At 35.0% G+C, this 27,906-nt stretch overlaps 1 protein-coding gene across 1 annotated transcript in view; it reads right to left on the reverse strand.

Annotated features, from left to right (window-relative positions):
- The window catches only part of GPR158 (G protein-coupled receptor 158), a 367,685-nt gene that overhangs the window by 175,079 nt on the left and 164,700 nt on the right, over positions 1-27,906 (reverse strand). The window contains exon 3 of the mRNA XM_070500965.1: positions 1,489-1,591. Within this exon, the coding sequence (XP_070357066.1) occupies positions 1,489-1,591 (103 nt within the window). The remainder of the gene's footprint in view (positions 1-1,488; positions 1,592-27,906) is intronic.

Raw genomic sequence — 27,906 nt, forward strand, 5'->3', positions numbered from 1 at the left:
CCATGGTATTCACAGGTCCCACCCACACTTAAGGGGAAGGGACTGCACAGTGCATGTGGGAGCAGAATCTTGGACACCGTCTGAGAATTCTGACCACAACAATTACTCAGAACAAGGGTTGAACTCTGTGAACTATATGACTGAGAAGAGAGCAAAATGTTACTTACCTCCAGAACCTAGAAGTTAAATGTAAACAGTCTCCAGATTAAGAATAGTGTTTTCCAAGAGAAAAACAAACAAATTTATAAATGTCTACCAAATTTCCCAGAGGAAGACACTCAGGTCTCAATCTCAATGTAGCCTTTGAACTATGCCTAGTAGAGATGCAAATTCCTATACAGACCAATAATAATGATGGCAAAGATTTATGGGTGGTGATCTAAAAGATACCTGTACTTTATTTTTATCAATGCCAAATCCTAACTTCCCATGAAACTACTCCCTTTTACCACTATACTCCTTCTTAGTTACTATATCCAATAGCTGGCTACAAGCCAATGTGGCAACATTGCATTCTCTAGAGATAGAGTAAGAAAAATCAATATTCAAATTGTAACATTGACTTTTTCAGGAGTAGAAATAAAACAACCAGATGACCAAGTTTTGGAGTATATGCCCTGTATACTTACCTCCCTTGAATGTGGGTGGATCTGTAAATATGATGAGATAGTTTCTCCTTTGATTAGGTTCCATTATATATGGCAAATCAATGGGATAGTCACTCTCGTGACTACGTTATGTTATAGAAGACTCTGTCTGAGCAGACTACGAAGATTCTCTAAGTAACTTTGAAGAAGTAAACTGTAATGTTATGAGATGTTCACATGGCTAGGCTTTGAGGCGACTTCTTGGACCCGAGAGTACGCCTAAGCTGACATCTAGCAAGAAAACCAGGAGCTCAAGTACAAAGTTGCAAGGAACTGAATTTTACCAATGACCTGAATGAGCTTGGAAGAAGACCCTGAGCCTCAGGTAAGATCACATCTCAGGTAATGCCTGATTTTGGCCTGGTGAGACCCTGAGTAGAGGACCAGGCTAACGCCTGATTGGAAAGCTAACAAATGAAAACTGTGTGGTATGAAATTTGTGTGGCTTTAAACTGTTAACTTTGCAGCAAATCTTTAGGGAGCACAGAAAACTAATATATGAACAAATTTGTAAATAAATAAAATAAACAAACAAAATTAGTTTTAGGAACTTTCTGCAGCAACAGTGCTCAATAACTGAACTCTAATTGGTCTTACCTACTAACTACAATATTTTCAGACTTTTAAAATTTATTGAAAACTAAAATATACCTAAAATGAACACACTTTTTTTGTGGTACTCTGGAGTATTGTAGATGACCAAAGTAAAAACTCCTTAAGTGATGAAAGAAAGTCCAACCAGATTTAACCATACAACTCCAATGAGGTTAAAAGAAAATTTGAATAATTATGTAGATATTATGTGTATTCAGATACATGTACAGAAGCAAAGGGCACTTACTCTGAAAGTTGTTCACTGAGAAGACTTGAGGATGATAGAATCCTGCTTTGCAAATGCACTGATAGGCTCCAAGCACGAATCCTAGGCCTTTAATTGGCATACACTATGAAAAAGAAAAGACAGCACTATAGTTGATCATAGTTTATTTCACAGTATAAAGACCCACAGATATCCATCATTGCACATGGTAACAGAACTATCACATTTCCCAGAAATAAAATATCTCTTTTTAAACTTTTATTTTAGGTTTGTTTGCCAACAGACATTTTTTTAGAAGTAGCAAATTGAGTTTCCTTTCTAAATATATGCCATTACAGCTGCAGTTACTACACTCTTTAACTCATTCATTTGCCATAGGAAGTAGTTACTAGACATAGCTTTTGTTTTTAATGCCTCAGACTTCATCTTACTTCTTCAAGAGATATTTCCAAAGCCTATAAGAATATTTAAAAGTGATTCTATGCTAAATATTTTTATCAAAGCAGAGGTAGGTAGGTAGGTAGACAGATAGATACATAGAATTTGAGATGTGAAAATTGCTTTTATGGTTAAATATTCAACGAATTTCATCCTTAAAACAAAATAACACAAATTGATGGGATAACAAAACAGGTAAACTTTAAAAGGAAAATTTAGAAGAGAAAAAAATATGGAATAATGATCTCAAAGACTTTTTACCTAAAATCTGTTTCATAGATAAATATTCTTCATGTACATAAAAAGAAGAAAAACAATGATCAGCTTTGCAAATATGTCATACTAGTAGACATAATAGACATCTCCCAAAAGCTTAATCTTGTCTTCTGTCAAGGACATCACTTAATTCTAGCAAAATTCAGCTTGACATACTTCATTTCTGCTACATTGAATTACATATGCATGGAATAACTTCTATAAACATACAAACAGTACATCAGTAGAACAGGGGTGTTGCAACAATTTAATCAACACAGAAATTTCTCTTCTGATATCTCTCTACCAAGGTCCTGAGCCTTTGCTTTTTTGCCACTATAATCTATTGGAGGAGCTTAGAATATAGCAGATTTAAACGTTATGAAATGCTCCCTCTGATACAGAGGCCCTTGAGAGAAAATCCTAAATAGTTAAAAAGATAATTCCACAGTCTAAGCTTTAAGGATTAGTATGAAGATTAATATTACCTATCATGAAAACTCCAGCAAATAGAAAAGTATTTGTATATAGCATAGCAAGAGTTCTACATGTCCCAAATCCACAGAGAAATAGCAAGAAAATATTTGAAAAAGAACTTTCTAAAAAATCTTCCCCAATATTTTATTTCATTAATTCCCGTTTTCTTTGCTCAATACATGATTATATCCAATTATATCTTGCAATTGAAAACACAGTTCTTGACCCAGAGCAAAATACAAGGGCAGATAAGTACCCATCAATCAAAGTGAGTTGGCAAGTATTTATGAAATTCCTATAGAACCTAACTGAAATGACACGTATTATTTATAAAGATCCAGCCATACAAATAAATAAGATTATATTTCTGAACTATAAAAATAAAAAGCCAATTATAACATCTACTTTGGAGAAGCATTAGTAATGTGAAAAGAGCATATTATTTGTGGTCAGTTAGAAAATAAAGATTTGAATTCTGACTTTATCACTTACTAGCTATGTGAATTGGGCTATTCTCTTAACTTCTCTGAGCCTTAGTCTTTTAATTTGTAAGAACAATCATTCAGTCAGATTCAGGTACAGTCTGAAGAAGGTAGAACCACCAAGATGTCTTAATAGGTTAAATATGGGCTATAAGAGGAAGAGAAGAACAAATGACGACTCTAAGACTTTGGCCTGAGCAACCTTAAGAATGGAGTTGCCATGATTGAGCTGGGAAGGCTGCAGGTGGAGTAGATTTGGGAGAAAGAGAAGAAGGTCAGTTTTGCAAATCTTAAGTGTGAAGTGTCTATTTGAAATTTAACTCCAGGTGTCAAATAGGAAGCCTGAGAAAGTAGTAGGGAGTTTAGGAGAGCTGTCTGGGCTGTATAATTTGGGATTCATTTGCATAAAGATGATAGATAAAGCTATGAAATCAGATAAGACTAAATTACTAAGGGAGTTCCTATAGGCAGTGAAGAAAATAGGTCCAAAGTGGTGAGACTTGGACACTCTCGTGCTAAAAGGTTAGGCAGAAAGGAAGAAGCAAAGGATACTAAGAAGAGCAATTGTGTGGTATCATTCTTTCATTAACTACATTGCGATACTATGAGCATATCATGTGGAATTTCCTGTAAGTCACATCTATTAAACATTCATGCAGCAAAAATTTATCTGGGTAAAGTAAGTCTTAGATGTTAAGAATATAGTAGTGTACTTTCAATATTCTCCCTCACTGGAATTTGAAGGTTAATGCTACTCATTAAAACAGCACTAATTCACTGATAATATGACTCAGCGCTACAACAGTGACTCGGTTGAGAAGGTTAAATGGTTAAGGCAGATCTGAAAGTTTACCGGATTAAGAATATCTCTTTGTTATAAGCTAACTCTAGAGATGAAAGAAAAGTGAAGGTTAAAAAGAATCTAGTTGATTAGATAAGTATTGCCAAATATAAATTCCCCTGAACTTAAAAACATGCTTCCTAATTTTATTATGGGAAACACAGCAATACGAATTATTAGTTACCTCAAACTCTTTGTTCTATTCTTAAATTATCTTATATTCTCACCAGAAACAAAAAGACATTCAGTCAATTAAATTCAACAAAAGAAGATCACCCTTCTGTACTCACTCCAAGACTGCGAGGCCTGCGTGAAACCTAATGTGCTGTTGCTGACACACATTTGCCTTGGAGTATACAAGTGATCTTGGCTCATTTTTCTATTAATTATCATAATTTTGCACTCAACTTACCCTTACTTTCCTGCACCATTCTGTACCTACTCCACCTCTGCCACCTCCCAACCAAACGTACACATTTTCAAGATCAGGCAATGAGTTTAGTAGGCGAGTTAGTTTTTAAAAGAATCTCCATAATTATGGTGACTACTCAACCTATGTTTACTGTATTTGGACTGAGGAGCTGCTTTTTATAATTTTTTTATCCTTAAGGATTTAGAATATAAACAGATCCTCAATACAGGAAAAAAATCTTCAGAATTTTACCTTAACATTTATTTAAGATATTCATTTTAGATATTCATTTTTTATATTCAAGTCTAAACTTTTCTACTTTATCTTTATGTAAGTCCAAGAGGGTAGAAATGGAAATAGCAGCACTTCTTCCTCATGAGGGCAGCTGTTCCATGATAGCTTTTGATAAACAATCTTCTTATACTAAGAGTTATAGTATCCTTGCGAATGAGGTAACTGCTCACAAGATTGGATGCCCTCTTTGCTGAACGTTACCAAGCCATCAGCCGAGATTTACTAAGGAGAGCTCTTGAGAACCCACAATCAAAGTCAGGTTCTTGGGAGTAATCCAGATCCAGATGGAAAACAAAGGTTGGTCAAGAGTTTAGAGAAAATGGATAGACTACTAGAAACACACAACCTACAAGTCTGAGTCATGGTGAAATAAAAAATCTGAACAGATCTACAACTAGTAAGTAGATTGAATCAGTAACCAAAAACCTCCTAACAGAGAAAAGCCCAGGACCAGATAGCCTCATGGGGCAATTCTGCCAAACATTTAAAGAAAAATTAACACCAACATTCCTCACACTCTTCCAAAAAACTGGAGAACACTTCCTAACTCATTTTATGCGGCCAGTATTACCCTGATATTGAAGCCAGACAAAGATACAACAAGAAAACTACATACCAATAATCCTGATGAATATTGTTGTGAAAATCTTCAACAAAATACTAGCAAACCAAATTCAACAGCACTTTAAAAGGACTATACACTATGAACAAGTGGGACTTATTCCTGGAATGCAAAGACGGTTCAACTTACAAAAATCAATGTAGCACGCCACATTGACAGAATGAAGGACAAAAACCATATGACCATTTCAATTAATGCAGAAAAAGCATTTGAGAAAATGCAACACCCTTTTGCAATAAAAACACTCAAGAAATTAGGAATAGAAGGAAACTATTCCAACACAATAATGGCCATATATGAAAAGCCTATAGCTAACATCATACTGAATGGTAGAAAGCTAAAGGCTTTTCCTCTAAGTTCAGTAGCAAGGCAAGGATGCCCACATAGGACTTCTATTCAACATAGGACTGAAAGTCCCAGCCAGAGCAATTAGGCAAGAAAAAGAAATAAAAGGCATCCAAAATGAAAAGAACAAGTACAATTATCTCTCTTTGCAGATGATGTGATCTTGTATGTAGAATACCCTAAAGATTCCACATAAAAAATAAAATAAACTGCTACAACTAATAAACATATTCATCTAAGTTCCAGTATACAAAACAACCATACAAAATTGGTTGGTTTCTATACACTAACAACAAACAATCTGGAAAGGAAATTTATAAAACAACCCCATTTACAACAGCTTCAGAAAGAATAAAGTAGTTAGGAATAAACTTAACCAAGAAGGTGAAAGACTTCTAAACTAAAAACTACAAAATGTTGCTGAAAGAAATTAAAGAAGTGCAGACAAATGAAGTGATATCCATGTTCAAGGATTGGAAGGCTTAATTTTGTTAAAATGCCCATAATATCTGATGCAATTCCTATTAAAATCCCTAAAAAATCCCAATGGCACTTTTGCAGAAATAGAAAAAATCATCTTAAAATTCATAGGGAACCTTAAGGACACCAAATAGCCAAAACAATCTTGAAAATGAAGAACAAAATTGGAGGTCTCACACTTCCTGATTTCAAAGCATATTACAAAGTTTCAGTACAGTTACATGCTGCATAATGATGTCTCAGTCAACAATGGACTGTATATATGATGGTGGTCCCATAAAATTAGTACAAATAGCCTAGGATTGCAGTAGGCTATACCACTAAGGTTTGTGTAAATACATTCTATGATGTTCGCACAATGATGAAATTGCCTAACAGTGCATTCCTCAGAACATATCTCCATCATTAAGCAATGTATGACCGTAATCAAAACAGTGTGATACTGGCATAAAGGCAGACATATAGACCAATGGAACAAAACAAACAATCCAGAAATAAACCCTTATGTATAATGGTCAAATGATGTTTGCAAGCATGCCAGGACCACACAACAGGGGAAAGGACAGTCTCTTTAACAAATGGTGCTGGGAAAACTGCATATCCACATGCAAAACTGCATATCCACATACACCATATACAAAAATTAACTCAAAACGAATTAAAGGCCTAAACAGGGCTAACACCATAAAACTCCTAGAAGAAAACAAAGGGGAAAAACTTCATGACATTGCATTTGGAAATGATTTCTTGGATATGACACTAAAAGCAAAAAATTCGCAGATGGGATTACATCAAACAAAAAACTTCTGTGCATCCAAGGAAACAATAAACAGAGTGAAGAGGCAACCTATGGAATGAGAGGGAAAAAAAGATTTGTAAACCATATATCTGATAAGGGGTTAATAGTCAGAATATATAAATAACTCACACAACTAAACAACAACAACAACAAATAACCTGATTTTAAAATGGGAAAAGATTTGAATAGACATTTCTCCAAAGAAGATTTACAAATGGCCAACAAGCATATGAAAATATGCTCATCATGAATTTTTAGAGAAATGAAAATCAAAACCACAATGAGGTATTACCTTACACTCATTAAGATGGTCACTACCAATAAAACAAAGTAACAAACGTTGGTGAGGATGTGGAGAAACCGGAATCCTTATACACTGTAGGTGGAGATATTAAAATGGTGCAGCTGATATGGAAACAATATGGAAGTTCCTCAAAAAATTAAAAATAGAATAGCCACATGAGCTAGTAATCCCGCTTCTGAGTACATATCAAAAGAATTGAAAGCAGGGTCTTGAAAAGGTATTTGTACACCTATGTTCATTGAAGCATTATTCACAATAGCCAAGAGGTGGAAGCAACTCAAATGTTCACTGATGGATGTGTAAAGAAAATGCAGTATACACATACAATGGAATTATTATTCAGCTTTAAAAAAGAAGACAATCTTGTCATATGCTACCATACGGATGAACCTTTATGCTAAGGGAAATAAGCCTGTCACAAAAGACACATACCATATGATTCCACCTATATGTAGTATCTAAAGTAATTAAACTCATAGGAAAATAAAGTAGAATGGTGATTGCCAGGAGCTGGGGGAAAGGGGAAATGAGGAATTGTTTAATGGGCATAGAGTTTCAGTTTGGCAAGAGGAAAAAGTTCTAGAGATCTGTTACCCAACAGTGTGAATACAATTTACACTACTGAACTGTGCACTTAAAAATAGTTAAGATGGTAAATTTTGTTATGTGTTTTTTACCACAATTAAAAATAAAAAAGAGTTTAGAGAAAAATGCTCTTTCTTCCTCAACAATGTGTATGTAAACGCTACAGCTCATAGCACAACAGATAATTGGTATGGCAGATAGTTCATCTCAACTCCTGGTAAACAATTGCAGAGCAAGACCTGGCCAGCTTGACAGTCGTGAAGATTTTGTCTGGAGGTACCATTGAGCAGTGGAATGGCTAAAATGAAGGCTAAAAGCAGATATGTACAGAGGAAGTGTTGTTCAGCATTTAACGGAAACTAGGCTTGTGCCTAAAGATCTCATTTACACAACATTCCGAAGAAAAACTAATTTTGACTGAAACAAGGAGGCAAAAAAATACAAATATGATAAAATCTATATAATTCAAAACCCTCCAGAAACCTTTAAATACCCTTCTTTTTTTTTACCTTTATTTTGGAATCTTGCTAAAATGTGACACACTTTCTGCCCGCTCTAAACTGAACACTATGAACAGAATTTAACATCTTTATGAGTCAGAATCACTACTTTGAACAATAGGTACTGAACTGCGCTGAAATACAGTGACACCCTCTGGAGCTATCGAAGGGTTATGGCTGCTTTCTCATCCACTAAGTAGCTGAGTCTGCTGTACTTTTTGAGTTCTTAAGCTTAATTTTATGTTTTCTTTTTTCTTCTTTATTTTGAGCTACCAGTTGTCATATTTTAATTGTAAAATATGGACTTACTTCTAGAAGTGTCTTTTCCATTCTCTATTATGGTTATAATTGCCTTTATACAAGATCACCAAGCAAGAAAAGCAAGAGTAGATGAGAGAACAAATTACAAAGTAAGAGTACACAAGATAATAAATAGTTCATATTCCCTGAGTGTTTACTATATGCCAGGCACTATTCTAAGGGCTGCACAAGTATTAACACTTTTAATTCTGTGTCACTTCTATTATTATCTCCATCTTAAAGATGAGAAAGTTAAGGCACAGACTGCAAAAGTAACGTGGCCAAAGCCACACAGCTGGTAACTGGCAGAGCCAGGATTCAACCCAGGGGTCTGGCTCCAAAGAGAGAAACGACTGCTCTCTAAGAAGCATGGGCGCAGAGAATTCCATGAACAGGAGCAGAGGTAGTGCATGGTCGCTTTGGAATCTGTTTCGATTGTTCCAAGACCTTTACTTTTCCATTCTTCTTGGTTTCAGGCAATATTCCAAATGGATCAGTTTCCTGGATCATTCAGCTTCAAGTAAGTGAAGGTTAGTAATTTAAAATTGTATATATAAAATATATTTAAGAAATGCAGTTAATTCCTACACCTGTTACAAATTTAAACAATAAGCATCTCCCTACCCTTAGCTCAGATCTTAGGAAATGAATCTTTGGTCCCAGACATACAAGCAGAGTATCTCTTCTCCACCTGAATTCCTGAAAACAGAAGCCCCTGAGGGTCTAAGGAGAATGAAGAGCCCACTTCATAGACGCTTAGTCCCAAACTCAACTCAGCAAGTCCAGCAACGGAAGTCAGGGCTTTTCATGGCAGTCCGGACTGCCACTCTTTTCTTTGGTGGTAGAAACATGGCTCTGCTCTCCTTTGGCAGAAGACTTACCTAATTCCAGAAAGACTTTTCTGCTATATTGAACTTACTAAGTCTTATTCAAAAAGCAGATGGCAACACCACAGAGGCATAAAGAAAGAGGAAAGGTTTGACACTGGCAAGATGAAATAGTAACTGGGTCTTCTAGATTATTTTTAAAAGACAGTGGCTTGTATTTTTCGTTTATTCTTTCTTTGTTACTTGTGAGGAAATACTGTAAAATGTTAAATCTGTTAGAGAATTGGGAGTGGGTTTTCGGGACTTGGTACTAAAATAGGTTAATTACACTAACATTCAGTGGCTCTTCTCCACAACCATTTGCAAGTTTATTAAAACAAAAGGAAAACACTCAGAGGAAACCTAAAAGGCCTCCAGGCAATGATAGGGTACACATCACCCACATATTTCATCAAACAATCTTCCAGGAAAACAAGAACTCATGAATAACAAATAACACAGTATTTCACAAGGGAGAAAAAGAACTACATTTTGTCTCTATTATTCATTAGCTGCCAGAACCTGGTTTAAAAGCATGATGGACTGGGGCAGGGTGGGGGGTGGAGGGTGAGGGAATGTTTCCTTTTACAATATAGTTAAAATTTTAAAGGAAACTGTCTTCCATTATTAATTTTTAAATGTTCTTGTTATATTCAGTGGAGCCCGCTCTCACAAAACAGGGCTAAAGGATGGCAACGCAGCATCTGGCACAGACACATGACAAGTCTGCAAACTTCACACTGACACACAGCAAGATGCTTTGTGGGGGTTGAAACTGACTCAGGAAAACGTCAGGATTATATCTCACTGAGTGAGCAAGCCCATTTTTCTAGCTCCCCCTACGGAAATAGCCCCAAAGGCTTGATAAACTTAAGTTCTTAGTAATCTCAGCACTTTTTAAAAATGAAACACTCCACTAAACCACAAACTCACTATAATGCCTCAATACTCTGCCTTTGACACCTGTGCTTCCTGTGGTCACCGTTCATTAGCACTGGGGACTTCCTTTTCATTATTGACTTAATTTAGCTCTTGTCTACTGAGCCCCATTATACACTATTTGCTGCAGCAACAGAGTCACCAAGTTATGGTCTAGCTTTGAGAGAGCTTACAACCCATAAGCAGAAAAGCAAAATCAGAGCTGCTGTAGGGTACTCTACCCTGTTCACAGATAAAGGGCCTCACGTACGTTTCTTTGTTCTTGAGTAGTCCATTTAAGACATTTTACTAGAATCAACTGTTAAAATACAAATTGCTGTACCAAGGACCGAAATTAATAAAAGAAGATATATAATACAATTTCAATTCTATAAAATTCAACAACATACAAAACTTTTATAAAGTACTATTTAAGGATATACACATATGAAAAACTATAAATAATAGCAGTAATAACATAAAATTCAGGATAATGGTTACCTTTTAGTGAAGCGTATGGATATAGAATGAGGGAGGAGCATACAGGGGGTTTCCTGAGGTACTGGTAAAATCTGTTTCTAACCTGCATAGTGAGTACAATCTGCTTCACTGCAATATCCTCAACTCCGAGAACAGTGCCTGGCATATAGTAGGTACTCAGGAAACATTACTGAAATGAGGGAAGGAAGGAATTGACTTTAGTTTCTAGCTATGATACGTTATCTAGCTGAGGTTCCCACCAAAAACAATTAGAACATCTGGATAAAATGAAGGAAGGAAGGAACCTACCTACCTATGTGGAGGCATTGCCAACAGAGTCAAAATTGAGGGGCCAAGATTGCAGATAGAAGGGAAAGGCATAGATTTTCTGTATTAAACTGTGTATCTGATGATACGAGGCATTGGGGGGAAAACTGAGAATCTAGACAAATGGAAGCTGGTAAAGGGTAAAGAAGCCAGCAAAGTTTTGGCAATCTCACAGGAGAAAAAAATCAACCTGAAGGCTGAAAAACTACTCAAGCCTTAAGGACAAAAATACCAGAGAGAATGGAAGTGCAAAGAAACAAGACTGAACCTCAAAAGTTTTTGTTGAATTCTTAAGCTGTCTAGAATGAAAGTCAAAGAAGCAATGTAGAAGCTGAAGAGAAACAGAGTAGAGTTCTTGGCGGTCTCACAATGTTAAACTCCTATCCTGGAATTTAGGACCTTTCAAGGATGAAGGGCCCTAGTAAACATCCAAGGTTCTCAATGAGCCCCCTAGAGTGATATCCCCTGGAAGTGTGAGTGAATAAGGAGTAGTCTGATCCTTTCATAGACTTCTGTCCATCTCTGGGACAGATCAAGCACTGGCTGCAGTAAGGTGATCTGTCCCTAACTAGCTACTTACCAGAGACAGAGTAAAGCCTCTCTGGAAGAAGGCAGTCATCCAGAACCACCTTAGCATGACGATGTCTGGCATTCACTATTAAATTACCAAATGTGCCAAGAAAAAAAGAGATAATATAAACAGATCCACAAATGAGCAGGTACTCAATTATTGACACAGATTTTTAAACAACGATAATCAATATGTCCAAGAAAGTAGAGGACAATAATATAAAATTTCCCCAGAGAACTGGAATCTATTTTCTAGAAAAAGAATAAAATAGATATTCTGGAATTTACAAAACCAAGATTGGACAGCAGAGAAGAAAGCATGAGCCAACTAGATGACAGATTAGCAGAAAATATCAAGTGTGAAGCTTGAAAGATAAATTGAACAGAAATATAGAAAAGAACACAAAGGCCATAGAGATCATAGAAAAAGGATCTAATATACACATATTTGGAGTCACAGAAAGGGAGAAGACAGAAGCAATATTAGATGAAAGATACGTAGCTACCAATTCAAGAAGTACTATACACCCTAAAGTGGATCAAAACACAGCACAGTCTTACTGGAAAACCAAACACACAAAAAAGTCTTACAATAGCCAGAGGGGGAAAAAAGATAACACTTACAAATGAACAGTAACAAGTTTGACAACTGTCTTCAAAACAGAAATAATAGAAACCAGAAGATAATGGAATGACATCATTAAAGTGATAAACGGGGCACTAGAATTGTATTCCAAGAGAACATATCCCTTCAAATGTGAAAGAAATAAAGGTATTTCAAGTTAAACGAAACCTGAAAAAATTCCTCATCACCAGATCTATGATAAAACAAAGGTTAAAGGAAATTTCAAGCAGAAGGAAAATTATGCCAGACAGAAACACAAAAATGCAGGATAGAATGATAGCAATGGAAAGTAAACGTATGGGCAAATCTAAATTAATACAGATAGTACAAGATAGTAATAGGAATAATAATATCTCATGGGCTTGAAGATACTGAATTAAAATGCAATACCTAAGGCAGGGAGGAGGGTAAACACAGTCAAAAGGTGCTGATACACTATTTTGTCCGAGAAATGTAAGTGGAATAACGTATTAGTCTGTATTAAGCTAAGGATACATGTTGTAATCCACAGAAAAACTACTGAAAGTATAGAAAAATAACTAAAAGGAAAATAGAAAGAAAAGTGAAATAATAATCAAAATAAATACTATATTAATGTCAAATAAGGCAAGAAAAGAGAGAAAAAGCAACATAGGGGGAGAGATAGAAAAAATATTAAGATGATATATGTGAATAAAATAAGAAAGGAAAATAGGAAAGCAGCAAGCTGTCTGATTTCTAACATTGATTTCTTTTAAAAATTGCAGTCATTGTTACGGGATCTTTCCAGTGATGATTAGAAAGCAATTTCATTTGTATATTAAGGCCATTCAATTTATACGATGCATGCTTGCATTTTTATAAAAGAAGAAAGACAAGCAACTTAATGCATGCTGTTAGAAACCAGCACAGTCATTACCTTTGAAATGGGGTGGGTTGTGTAATGATTGAAAGACAACAAAAATGAACTTGTTTGCTGGCAATACTCTCTTTTCCTATCTAAGTGCTTGTTAAACAGTTATGGTCATTCCGTGCACTATTCTATATGTGTTTTGCACACCCAAAATATTTTTTTAAAATAACCAAGTACCACTATGAGAAATCATTTCACACTCACTAGGATGGCTAAAATGAAAAAGGCAAATCATAACAAGTGTTGGTGAGGATGCAGAAAAATTGGGACCCTCATACATTTCTGGAGGGATTGTAAAATGGTACAACCACTTTAGAAAACAATGTATTGGTTCCTTTAAATCTTAAACATAATTACCATATGCTCCAACAATCCCATTCCTATGTTTATGGCCAAGAAATCTGAAAACATACATCCAGACAAAAGTGTGCATAGAAACGTTCATAAGCATTATTGTAACAGGCAAAAAATGGAAACAAATCAAATGTCCATCAGCTGATGAATGGATAAATAAAATGTGGTCTATCCATATAATTGAATATTATTCAGCAATAAAAAGGAATGGAGTACTGATGCACGCTACAACATGAATGAATCTTGAAAAAATTATACTAAATCAAAGAAGCCAGTCACAAAAGACCATAAATTGTCTAATTCATTTATATAAAACGTCCAGAATAGGCAGATTCATAGAGATAAAAAGTAGAATAGTGGTTGTCAAGTGCTGGGGAGAGGTAAGAATAGGTATAGGATTTCTTTGTGGAGTGACAAAGAGGTTCTGAAATTAGATAATTCTAATGGTTGCACAACTCTGAATATACTAAAAACTGCTGAACTGTACACTTTAAAAGGACTAATTGTATAGTATATGAATTATATTTCAATAAAGGTATTATAAAAAGAATAACCAAGCATCCAGAAGACATTTCCTTGAAAACTGAGCAAACGCAGGCGATGGAAACAAACATAGAAGACATGCAAATAAGGGAGCTATAAAACAAACATTTTTGGTAATGCTTTGTCATAGTCACCTTGGGCAGTTATAATAAAATACCATAGACGGGGTGGCTTAAACACGGATATATTTATTTCTCACAGTTCTAGAGGCTGAGGAGTCCAACTTCAAGGTGCTGACAGGTTTGGCTCCAATGAAAGCCCTCTCTCTGGCTTGCAGATGACTCCTTGCTGTATCCTCACATGGTGGAGAGAGAGCCCTGGTCTTTCTCCCTTTTCTTTTAAGGACACTATTCCCATTATGAGGCACTACCCTCATGACCTCATCTAAATCTAATTACCTCCCAAAGGCCCTGTCTCCAAATATCGTCACACCGGGGCTTAGGGCTTCAACACATGAACTTTGGCAGCACACAAACCTTCAATCCATAAAATGCTTAATGTGTTTAAGAACATAGAACGCAAGATTGATAATGTCTGCAGACAATGACAAAAAATAAAAAGAATCAAATGGGTTTCAATAAATAAAAAATTAACTTTAATTAAGAATTAAATCAATAAACATCCATTGGACACAGATGAAGAATTAGTAAACTAGAAGTTAGATCATAAAAAATGTCTGGAATTAAACAAAGAGAGACAAAATAATGGCCAATACAGAAAAGAACACAGGAAAAATAGAGAACATAGTGAAAGTATCTAACATAGCTTTAACTGAAGATCCAGAGGGGAGGTGAGAGAGACAGTGGAACAAAAGTACCATTTTAAAAGATAATGGTTGAAAGATATTAAGCTCTGTTCAAGATAGACATATCCCAGTTGGATTAACATAAGAAAATTAATACCTAGACATATCAAATGCAAAGACAATCTTAAAAGCTGGTATCATATATATATATATAAAATATATAACTAAAAAATATTCAGTATTATACATATATAATTCAAAAAAACATTAATATTTACAGCTCCCTTCTCAACAAAAATAATGAAAATAGGAAGACCACAAAAAGCGCAGACAGAAAATAACTGCTAATCTAGAATTTATACACAGTGAAAATATCCTTCAAAAATAAAAGTGAAGGGGCCAGCCCGGTGGTGCAGTGGTTAAGTTTGCACATTCCATTTCGGCAGCCCGGGGTTTACCAGTTTGGATGCTGGGTGCGGACCTACACACCACTTGGCAAGCCATACTGTGGCAGGTGGCCCACATATAAAGTAGAGGAAGAAGGGCATGGATGTTAGCTCAGGGCTAGTCTTCCTCAGTGAAAAAAAAAAAAAAAAGAGGAAGATTGGCAACAGATGTTAGCTCAGGGCTAATATTTCTCAAAAAATAAATAAATTATTAAAAATAAATAAATAAAATAAAAGTGAGGGGCCAGCGCAGTGGTGTAGTGGTTAATTTCACATGGTCCACTTCAGTGGCCAAGGGTTCACAGGTTTGGATCCGAGGCATGGACCTATGTACCACTGATCAAGCCATGCCGTGGCGGCATCCCACATACAAAATAAAGAAAGATGGGCACAGATGTTAGCACAGGGACACTCTTCTTCAGCAAATAAATAAATAAATAAATAAGAAGAAAAGAAAAATATTTTAAGAAAGCCAAAATCTGAAATCACTTTTCAGCAGCAGATCAATACTACATAAAATACCAGGGAGTAGTTATTAAACAGAAAGTAAATCATCTCAAATGAAAGCTTGAAGATGCAGAAAGGAATCAAAAGCCATGGAAAGGGTAAAATCGTGGGTTCATCTAAATTAATATTTACTATTTATATCACTGATGTAATTATGTATGTATTATTAAGGATACCTCTAAGAGAAGACTAAAAGAATGTAAAATACAAAAGCTAATGCTAGTGATGAGAAAAGACAGAAGAGGAAAGACAACTGGAAATCAATTAGCAAAACTGTATATGCAAAGTCAAATATTGTTAATTATATTTTTAAAAAAACTAAACTCTAATTTAAAATTTTTCAGTAAAGACTTAATGTTTATGCCCCCCTAAAATTGATATGTTAAAGTCTTAACCTCCAGTATTTGGAGATTGGGCCTTTTTTTTAATTAAAATTAAGTAAAATCATAGGAGTGAGACCCTGACAGATGTGGGTCCTCATAAGAAGAGACATAACAGATGTTTTGTTCTCTCCATGGGCACGTTCTGAGGAAAGACCACATGAGGATACAGTGAGAAGGCAGCTGCCTACAAGCCAGGAAGAGAGCCCCTCAACAGGAACCAAACCTTCTGGCACCTTGATCTTGGACTTTTGGCCTCAGAACCACAAGAATTATATTTTATTATGGCAGTCCTAGCAAGCTAACACCGATTTTGGTACCGGGAGTGGGATGCTGCTGTTAAAAATACCTAAAAATGTGAAAGCAGTTTTGGAACTGAGTAATGGGTAGAGGCTGGAAGACCTGGAGGAAAATGGGTGGGGCATTGGCACATACGCAAAGAATACACCAGGCAAACATATACCGAAGAAAGCTTGTGTCACTGTACTAATATCAGACAAAGTAGATTTTAAGGCATAAGCATTACCAGAGATGAAAAAGGACATTCATAACAACAAAGATGTCAGTCTCTTAGGAATATATCATAATCCAAATTTATCTGTACCTTAAAATATAGCTTCAAAATATAAAATGTAATAAATGAAAGATGTCTGAGAGACCACTTCATACACAAAAAACCTACCTCACTGAGAGAACTTAAAGACAATATAAATAAATAGAAAGAAACAACCCATGTTCATGGATTGACAGACTAATTATTGTCAAGATGTCCAATCTCCACAAATTCATCTATGGATATAATGCACTTCCAAATCGACAATCTGGTTCCAAATTTTATATTGAAATTTATATGGAAACGCAAAGGGCCACGAATACCAAAGAGAACTTGAAGAACAATAAAACAAAGAATGGCTCTATAGGTTATCAAGACTGTAAAGCAACAGTAATTATAAAAACGTGGTATTGGCACAAGCCAAGAAAAATTGTACAATCATCTAAAATAGAAAATCTAGAAACAAATCCAAGGACGTGTGATTTACGACGACGGTGGCTCCGCAGAGCAGTGGGGGAAAGAAGTCTTTTTAATGGGACTGCGTCCTTGGACATTCATATGGAGAAATATCAAATTTCCTCTTACTTCCCAGCACATATAAAAAGAAATTCTGGCTTAATTATAGATCTAAATATGGAACATAAAAAAGCTTCTAAAATACAGCATAGAAGAGCATCTTCACAATTCGGGGCAATATTAAATATAAAGGAATATATTAAAATTGAAAACCATTTTTGATCAATAGATGTCATTTTACAAAGTAAAAATGTCAACTTGCAGAAAGGAGAAAGCATTTCAACACATATCATAGAAAAGAGTTCATATCTAGAATATAAAAGAACTCATACACATCAATAAGAAAAAGATAGACATTCCAATGTGAAATTGAGTAAAAGTCTGAATGGAATGTCACAATAGTTAATAAACATAAAAAAATTACCAACTTCATTAGTCATCAAAGAAAAGAAAATTTAAAACAGCCAGTACATACCCAACACAATGGCTAAAACTTAAAAGACTGACAATCTAAGTGTTAGTGAGGCTATGGAATAAGAACCCTCAAGTAGTGCTGGCACCCACACAAACTGATACAATCACTTTGGAAATGAATTTAGCATTACCTACTAAATTTGGAAATAACATATCCTGTTATCCAGCTTTTTCAATCCTAGGTATATACCCCAACTGAAAGATATACAAATATGCTCCAATAGACATGCAAAAACAGCTGCACTGTTTGCAATTGTCCTAAACTGTTAAAAAGCCAAATGTTGGGGCTGGCCCGGTGGCGCAGGGGTTAAGTGCCCACGTTTCCCTTCAGTGGCCCAGGGTTTGCTGGTTTGGATCCTGGGTGCAGACATGGCACCGCTTGGCAAGCCATGCTGTGGTAGGCGTCCCACATAAAAAGTAGAGGAAGATGGGCACGGATGTTAGCTCAGGGCCAGCCTTCCTCAGCTAAAAAGAGGAGGATTGGCAGCAGTTAGCTCAGGGCTAATCTTCCTCAAAAAAAAAAAAAAAGAGAGAACCAAAAAAGCCAAGTGTTCATCTAAATTAGAACAAAGAAATAAATTGTGCTCTATTTATATAATACTCTACAACAACGAAAATAAACACCAATGCTATATGTAACATGGACGAATCTCTTAATGTTGAACAAAAATAAGCCATATACACTGCATTATTCTATTTATATAATGTTTAAAAAGAGCAAAATGCAATATGCAGTGTTAGAAATCAGGATATTTGTTAATTTGGGGGGACAGCGAGGAGGAAGTGATGGGTAGGGGCACAAGAAGGCCTTCTAGAGTATTGCTAATATTTCTTCTCTTGAGCTGAGTGGTACTTACATGGGTGTGTTCCCTTTGTGATAATTCATTGTGCTGTATACTTATAATTCTTTACTTTTATGCAATGTTTTTCTTTCAATACAAATTATAAAATTCATATTATGCCATACTTCCGCCTCTCCATCAAATGTTTTAGTTCCCTTCTCTTTCACCTATCATAGAAATTCCATTTTTTATTACTCTAATTTATTTTTTAACAATCAGAACATTTTTTCCATTTCATTTTTACTTATAGAGAAGGGATCTATGTACCAATATCAAAGGAGGAAGTCTCAGGACATTAAAAGTAATTATATAAAAAAAATTATGTAAAACTCAGAATGTGTTTGCATGCACCCAGTACTTGGCTGCCTCTCAAGTATTTAGAATCTGAATTTACATTTGCATTTCCCTGGTGAAATTTTAGAGAGTTTTTCAATAGTAATTAGCAAATCAGCTAAAGAATAAAGGGCATAGGGCCAAACCAAAAGCCAGGAACCACACTGCCTATTAAATGCTAAATCAGAGCTAAATGCTATATTCTCAAGTGCAACTGAGCTCTTCTTTTATTATGGGGAAAAATAGAATATTATTTATCACTCAGAGAAAATCATTTTAATTGGTATAATAGCTATTATTCTCAGCTGAAAAACATGCAAGAGTTTTTAAACAATTTATCTTATTCTAGAAAAAATTTCAAGATGTATAAATGTCCTTAGTTCATCATTGAACCCAAAAAGTTTTTTTTTTAAAAAAATAGGACAAAGTAAATACTTAACATATAAAAAATGTTTTCAAGTACTTTAGGAATAGACATTTTTACATAGATAGTTAAAATATTAGTTGTAAACTTTATTTACTTTATCATTAAAGCAGGCCCTTCTAAATAATCTCTATGGCATAACATTCAAATTGAAGAGATACAAAAAGGAATGGTCCCATTTGCCCCAAAAAACCCACGATTCAACTATAAGCTGTATACAAGAGGCACGCTTTAGATTCAAATACAAATAGGTTGAAAGCAAAAGGACAGGAAACAAGTATACTATGAAATCAGTAAGCAAAAGAGAACTGGTATGGCTGACTAATATCAGATACTATATAATTTAAAACAAAAATTGGTACTAGAGACAAAGAAGAACAACTTCTAAGGATAAAAAGGTGAACCTAACAAGAAGATACAAGAGTTATCAACATGTATACACCTAAAAACAGAGTCCCAAAATATATGAAGCAAAAACTGACAAGATTGAAGGGAGAAATAGAAAATTCAACAACAATAGTAGGAGCCTTCAATACCCCACTTTCAAAAAATGAATAGAACAACTAGATAGAAGATCAACAGGAAAACAGAAGACTTAACATTATAAACCAACCAGATCTAACAGACAGCTAGAAAACACTCCATCCAACAACAGCAGAATACACATCCTTCTCAAGTGTACATGGAACATTCTCCAGGAAAACCATATGTTAGGCCATAAAACAATTTTCAATAAATGTAAAAGTACTGAAATTATACAAAATATGTTCTCTGACCAAAACGGAATGAAATAAAAGAATAACACAAGAAAATTTGGAAATACAAATATGTGGAACTTAAATAACACACTCAAATAACCAAGGAGTCAAAGAAAATATCACAAAGTAGATACTTTGAAATGAATATAAATGAAAACACAGCATACCAAAACTTAGAGGATATACCTAGGGCAGTGTACAGAGGAAAATTTATAGCTGTAAACACCTATATTAAAAATGAATATTTAAAATTAATAATCTAAACTTCTAACTTAAAAACTAGAAAAGAAGAGGAAATTAAACACAAAACAAGTAAAGGAAGAAAATAATAAGTATTAGAGTGGAAATAAACGAGATAGAAACTTTTTAAACAATAGACAAAATCAACAAAACTAAAAGTTGGTTCTTTGAAAAGATCAACAAAATTGACAAACCATTAGCTAGACTGACCAAGAAAAAAACAGAAGATTGAAACTACTAAAATCAAGAATGAAAGAGGAAATATTACTACCAAACTTACAGAAATAATAAGGATTATAAGGGAATACTGTGAACAAGTGTACACCAACAAGTTAGAAAACCTAAATGAAATGGAAAAATTCCTAGAAACATACAAACTCCCAAAATTGACTCAAAAAGATTTAGAAAATCTAATTAGATCTTTAACTACAGAGATTGAATTAATAAATCAAAAAAGACTACTCACAATGAAAGCACAGGCCTTTACTGGTAAATGCCAGTAAAGATGGTTTCACTGGTAAACTTTACCAAATCTTTAGAAAAGAATAAACACCAATCCTTCACAAACTCCTCTAGCCACAGAAGAGGAAAGAGCACTTCCCAACTCATTTTATGAGGCCAAAGTGATACCTAAATCAAAGACAACACAAGAAAACACGGATCAAATATATCTTAGTATAAAGATACAACAATCCTCAAGAAGATACTACCACATTAAATCCAGCAAATATGAAAAGGAGTATATCCCATGATTATGTGTGATTTATTCCAGGAATGTAAGGTTGGTTCAACTTATGAAAATCATTGTATTGCACCATAGTAATAGAATAAAGACAAAGACTACACAATCATATGAATAAACGCAGAAAAAAATTTGGCAAAATGAAATGCCGTGATAAAAGTGAAAAACAAACTAGGAATATAAAGGAACTCCCTTAACGTGATAAAGGATATCTACAAAAAACCCACACCATACTGAATGGTAAAACACTGAAAGCTTTCCACTTAGACTAGGAACACACCACTTTCATTCAACATTGTACTGAAGGTTCTAGCCAGGGTGATTAGGCAAAAGAAAAAAGAAAAGAAGAGAAGAGAAAAAATGGCATCTACATTGAAAAGGAAGAAGTCAAATTATCTCCATTTGCAGCTGACATCATCTGGAATATAGAAAATCCTAAGGAAACAAAAAAACTATTAGAACTAATAAACAAATTCAGTAAGGATAAAAATTTATAAGAAAATTCAGTTACAATAGCATCAAAAAGAATAAAATACTTAGGAATAAATTTAACAAAAATGTGCAAAACTTGTATTCTGAAAACCAAAATTTATTGTTGCAAAAAAAATTAAAGAATGGAAATGCATCCAATATTCATGGTTTGGAATACTTAATATTGTTAAGATGGTGATACTGCCCAAATTGATCTGCAGACTCAACACAATCACTAACAAAATCCCAGCTGCTTTTTTTTTCAGAACTGTCAAGCTGATCCTAAAATTCCTAGAGAAATGCAGGGGACCCAGAATAGCCAAAACAATCTTGGAAAAAGAAGAACAAAGTTGGAAGACTCACACTCTCTTATTTCAAACTTACAACAAAGCTACAGTAATCAAGACAGTGTGGTACAGGCATATGGATAGACATGTAGATCAATGGAATAGGACTGAAGAGTCAAGAAATAAAGCATTGCACTTATGGTCAATTGATTTTTGATTAGGGCACCAATATAATTCAGTGGGGTAAATAACAGTCTTTTCAATAAATGGTGCCATAATAACTGGATATTCACATGCAGAAGAATGAAGTTACATTCCTATCTCATGCCATATATAAAAATTAACTCAAAATGAAGCAAAGACCTAACTGTAATAGCTAAAACTAGAAAAATCTTAAAAGAAAATATACGGGTAAATCTTCATGACCTTACATTTGGAAATCTATCCTTAGATATGACACCAAAAGGATGAAAAACAAAAGAAAAAATAAATTGGACTTCATCAAAATTAAAATTTTTCATGCTTCAAAAAATACCATAAAAAAAGTGAAAAGACAACTCATAGAATGGAATAAAATATTTTCAAATCATATATCTGATAAAGGAACTGTATCTGGGATATATAAGAACTCTGACAACTCAACAATAAAAGAAAATAATCTAACAATGAACAATATGGGCAAGGAATCTGAACAGACATTTCTCCAAAGAAGATAAGGAGTGTGTAGGTCCACACCCGGGATCCAAACCAGCAAACCCAAGCTGCCAAAGCAGAGCATGCAAACTTAACCACTAAGCCACTGGGGTAGCCCCTCATTTTCCTGAGTTTTATCACAGAAATAAAGTATAATTCACTAATTATTATTGTAAATTGCTGTAAGCGCTAAATTTCATGAAGAAAACGTAACGGTGATTTCTAACAATTTGTTAACACAAAATTGGTATTAGAGTTCCAACAACAATAGGTAAGAGTTACATTTGGTAAGTGTAAATAAATACTGAGTCTATGAAATAACAAATGATCAGCCACAAATTTTAGTTAATTAGATCAATTTTTCTCACAGAACAAGATAAATTAAAATTTGAAGTTAGGAACAGGAAGCAATCATCATGATCATTTTTAAATAAAATAATTGTTAAATATTTACTATATACTTTAACACAAGACTAACAAGATGAAGAAAACATTCAGTTATTTACATAAAAACATATACCTAGGTAGAGTCTAGGTCACTGTGGGAGTTGAAGCAAGATATTCAGGAATTTTCACAAATGGAAGCATTTTACTGTTGAATTAAAATTTGCTACTTCATAGACCTAAAAAGATGAACTGGACATTGGCAAATCAGCACTTTGAGATCTCTGAGGTTCCTCCTAGAAGAAACGTCTGTGACTGAGTAGTGAGGGGAAGGTCCCCTTGGAATCCCACAGTAAGATACAGCAAGCATAAGTCTGAGCAAGGAGGCAGACATTCAAATGTTTGAATTTTATATTTCACTTTAAGGCTATGGTCCCAATTTTTATCATAAAACATCAGTAATGGAAAACTTCAGTGGTTTAAAACAGAAAGCTTGGCTTCCATCTTGTTCTAGATTCAACAGTTCTAATTAGGCTAAATCCACCTTACAAAAATGAGATGTAGGATATAATTAATCATTGTAAAGTACTTTCTAAATACCAAGTGCTATGTAAATGTTAAATAATAAGCTTAAGTACTACAAAAGTTAACTAAATTAAATAAAAAATTGGATTTTCTTGGAGAACAAAGTTCTCAACAGCAAAAATCTATTTCCTCTAAATTGTAGATAGCTATAGTCATTACTACTCTTGCAGAATTTTAACAAGATTGTTTAACTGAAGAAGTAACAGGTATTAACACAGCAACACTGTAATACTAAGGACACTAAGAAATACAAGCAAAGTTGCAGAATATTAGCCTAGATACAAACACTTCAGATGACCTCATCTTCCTTCAAGCACTGTCTATGTCATCCCTTTTGTACTTTTATGTATTTCTTTGAGCATATATTTAATTCTTTTATAGTCTTACAGTGGCCATGTTCAATACTAAGAAACTTCAGGAAGAATGGGGAAAGTAATCTTTATAATACCTGTTCCATGGATATTCTGCTTCCTTAAATTATACCTAAAAGATGGGTCAGCTACATCAATACCAACAAACGAAATTCATGGCTTATAATACACTGTGAAATTATGTCATTAGTCAGCTTTATCCTCGCAGGAATGGAAGAGATCTCTAGGACCTGTGCCTTTAATCTGGGACAAGCATGGCTAATGGCAGAGTAGGTTTATAAGGATGTGCAATTTGAGCCTTTGATATTCAGGTAGGCTCTGATGGTTGAAAAGGCAGAAGTAACCAATCAGCAAAGTCGTATTTGCCTTTTATTCTTTTTTTTTGAGGAAGATTAGCCCTGAGCTAACATCCATGCCCATCTTCCTCTACTTTATTCTGGGACAGCATGGCTTGAGCAGCGGTGCCTAGGTCCGTGCTTGAGATCTGAACTAGTGAACCCCAGGCCATTGAAGCGGAGTGCGTGAACTTAACCACTGTGCCACTGGGCCAGCCCCCTTGCCTTTTATTCTTAATCCTAAAAACTTATTAAAATAATATAAACATATTAAAAAGTTTACACTCTATAAAAAAAAGTTTCTAGAAATTAAGACACCATTTTAAAGCAAGAATAATTGCCAAAAAAATCCTAGAATTTTACATGAATTTCTTTGTCTGTCTATTTTTAACTACTACCTTAAAGATTCACTTTTGATCAGAAACAATTCAAGTACTGCCCTACTTGGTTGTAGGACACTGCTGAGCTTGCCAAGAAGCTGGCAGTGTTAGTTTTTCATAAACTAAACTGATGGCCTCAACTTTATCACATGGGTTTCACTGGAGTGAAATGATAAAAACATTTAACGACCAGTTTGGCATGGATACCAAACAATCAGAACAAATGCCAGCCGTGGTACTAGAGCATGATCCCAGAAACCCCCTGAAGATCAGAGTTCTCTTTGAGTTGAAAGGGTTCAGGAGTTTCTGACCAAGAGGCCAGAACTCAGAAAGGAGTGAAGAGGGTATTTGAGTGGTTCTGGCAGTGGCTATTTCCCTGCTATTAAAACAAACAAATGAACAAACAAAAAGCATGGGTGTGGTAGCTTTGATGTACCAGAAGCAAGTCCCCACCTGACTCAAACAAAAAATGGAAATTCAAATACAAGGAGATTGATGCTTCACCATTTGTCCCAGGGCAGACACTGCCACCCCTCACCCCAGCTCCCCAGGACAGTTTAACATGAAGATAAAGTTGTTTACTTGCTACCACTGGCCCCCCAGTGCCTTCTGCTGAAGCTGTCACACAGACCGGCTTAACCCTCTGCCTCAGTCTATCTTAGTTGGAGACTTCTTAAAGGGGCCACATTTTTATTTCAAATGTTAGATCCTCTACTTGAAGCAAAGAAAACAAAGTTTTAAACAGAATCCCAAGGATACCTTCTCTTCCCAGTGTATGTGTGCTTAGGGGAGATTTCGAGCGAGAGCACAGGTAGGACACCAGCCTTTCTCTGTAAGCAAATACCTGTTCAGTCTCCTGGACTCTACACAAGACCTCTTCTGTGAAGGATTCTCCATCTCACCTCGGGAGAGTCGACTATTTTCTCTTAGCATTCTGGTCGCATTTCTATTGCAAATCTTACAATGCTCGTTTTAAATCATTTATCTATAGTCAACTGGATGGGAAGTACCTGGCAACCAAATATTTGTTGAAGGAATCAGTGAATGAATGAACAAATTAATGAATGAATGAGAAATTCAAGTCCAGGAATTAAAATTCTATGATAAGCACGTGTATATAAAAAAGTATATTCTTTTATACAGGAGGACGAGGGGAAAACGCAGGCGAATCCTAGCAAAGGTAGCATAGAGATCTCCAACTGACACTCACTCTCCAGCATTCAGGTCTAATCCTGAAATAACTGCCCTGTCTCCAAGGCAACCAACTCTCAGAAAACATTTAGGAAACAGGGAAGTTTGACTTCCCTGCCAATACACCCTCCCTGGAGTACGAACATTGGAAAACTTCCATTCCTTCATCTTCCCCACCATCCCCACTTCTGATCCTGGCTCTAATCCTTTTAAAATGAGTTTATAAAATTGGCCAATAGACCAAGTCAAGAAAATGGTGTTGTAACTCTACGAATAGCACCTTCAATACTTTGCTCAAATGTAAAGGGTGGGTTAGAGAGAAGCGAAAAAAGAGACCAATTCAGAGGAATTTTGACTGATCTAGATAAGGAATATTGTCAATGTACGGTAGCTAGGGAAAAGGGATCTAAGGGTTATTTTAACCCACTTCTCTAATAGTCCTCTTTTGACTTTAACCCTACCAACAGAAATTTATCACCATTACTCCATTTTAATAAAAAAATTGAATTTTGTTAAAAAGTATGAATTTCTGGATATTCATAATACATAGGCATTAATGAAAAAGTCAAGCCTCCATACTCCACGGATCTTTGCAAGTTAGGGTCAACCCAATTAAGATGAAGCCTATTCTCATTTATCTTTTTGTCAGTCAGGCCTGGATGCAGTTCACTAGCTAATGGTGGAAACCCAGTCCCTATCATCTTTTTTATTTTAATTAAAGTATAATTGACACATAATAGCCTATTGGTTTCAGGTGTACACATAGCGATTTGTTATTTGTATACAATATGAAATGATCACCACAATAAGTCTGGTTACCGTCTGTCTTCACACAAAGTTATTACAATATTGTTGACTATATTCTCTATGCTGTACAACACATTCCCACGCCTTATTTATTTCATAACTGGGAGTTTGTACCTCTCAATCCCCTTCACCTATTTCACCCACCCCTCCAACTCCTCCCTCTGCAGGTAACCGCCACTTTGTTTACTGTATCTGAGTCTGTATCTGTTTTGTTTTGTTTGTTCATTTGTTTTGTTTTAGATTCAACACAAAAATAATATCATACATTATTTGTCTTTCTCTGTCTGACTTATTTCACTTAGCATAATACCCTCTAGGTCCATCCATACTGCTGCAAATGGCAAAATGTCATTCTTCTTTATGGCTGAGTAATATTCCATTTGGTTATATATATGTATGTGTATATATATATACACACACACACAATATATGTATACATACATATATTCTTTATTCATTCATCTTCTTTATTCATTCATCTATTGATGAACACTTACAATGCCTTCATATCTTGGCTATTCTAAATAATGCTTCAATGAACATAGGGGTGTAGATATCTCTTTGACTTAGTGTTTTTGTTTTCTTTGGATAAATACCCAGAAGTGGAATTTCTGGATTGTATGGTTATTCTTTTTAATTTTTTGAGGAACTTCCATACTGTTTTCCATAGCTGCTGCACCAATTTACATTTCTACTAACAATGTAAGAGGTTCCCTTTTCTTCACATTCCCACAACACTTGTTACTTTTGGGCTTTTGATAATATCCATTCTGACAAGTATGAGGCAGTATCTCATTATGGTTTTGATTTCCATTTCCCTGATGATTAGTGATGTTGGGCATGTTTTCATGTGCCTATTGGCCATCTATATGTCTTCTTTAGAAAAATGTTTATGCAGGTCCTCTGCCCACTCTTTAATCAAGTTGCATTTCTGATATTAATTTGTATAAGTTCTTTATATATTTTGGATATTAACCCCTTTTCAGATGTATGATTTGCAAATATCTTCTCCTATTCAGTAGGTTGCCTTTTCATTTTGCTGATGGTTTCCTTCACCGTGCAAAAGCTTTTTAGATTGATGTAATTTCATTTGTTTATTTTTGATTTTGTTGCCCTTGCCTAAGGAAAGTGGGCCAAAGAAATATTGCTAAGACTGATGTCAAAGAGCTGACTGGCTATATTCTCCTCTAGGAGTTTTACGGTTTCAGGTCTTACATCCAAGTCTTTAATCTATTTTGAATTTACTATTGTATATGGTGTAAGATA

The sequence above is a fragment of the Equus asinus genome, chromosome 29, assembly GCF_041296235.1.
Source record: "Equus asinus isolate D_3611 breed Donkey chromosome 29, EquAss-T2T_v2, whole genome shotgun sequence".
In the NCBI taxonomy this organism is placed as follows: Eukaryota; Metazoa; Chordata; class Mammalia; order Perissodactyla; family Equidae; genus Equus; species Equus asinus.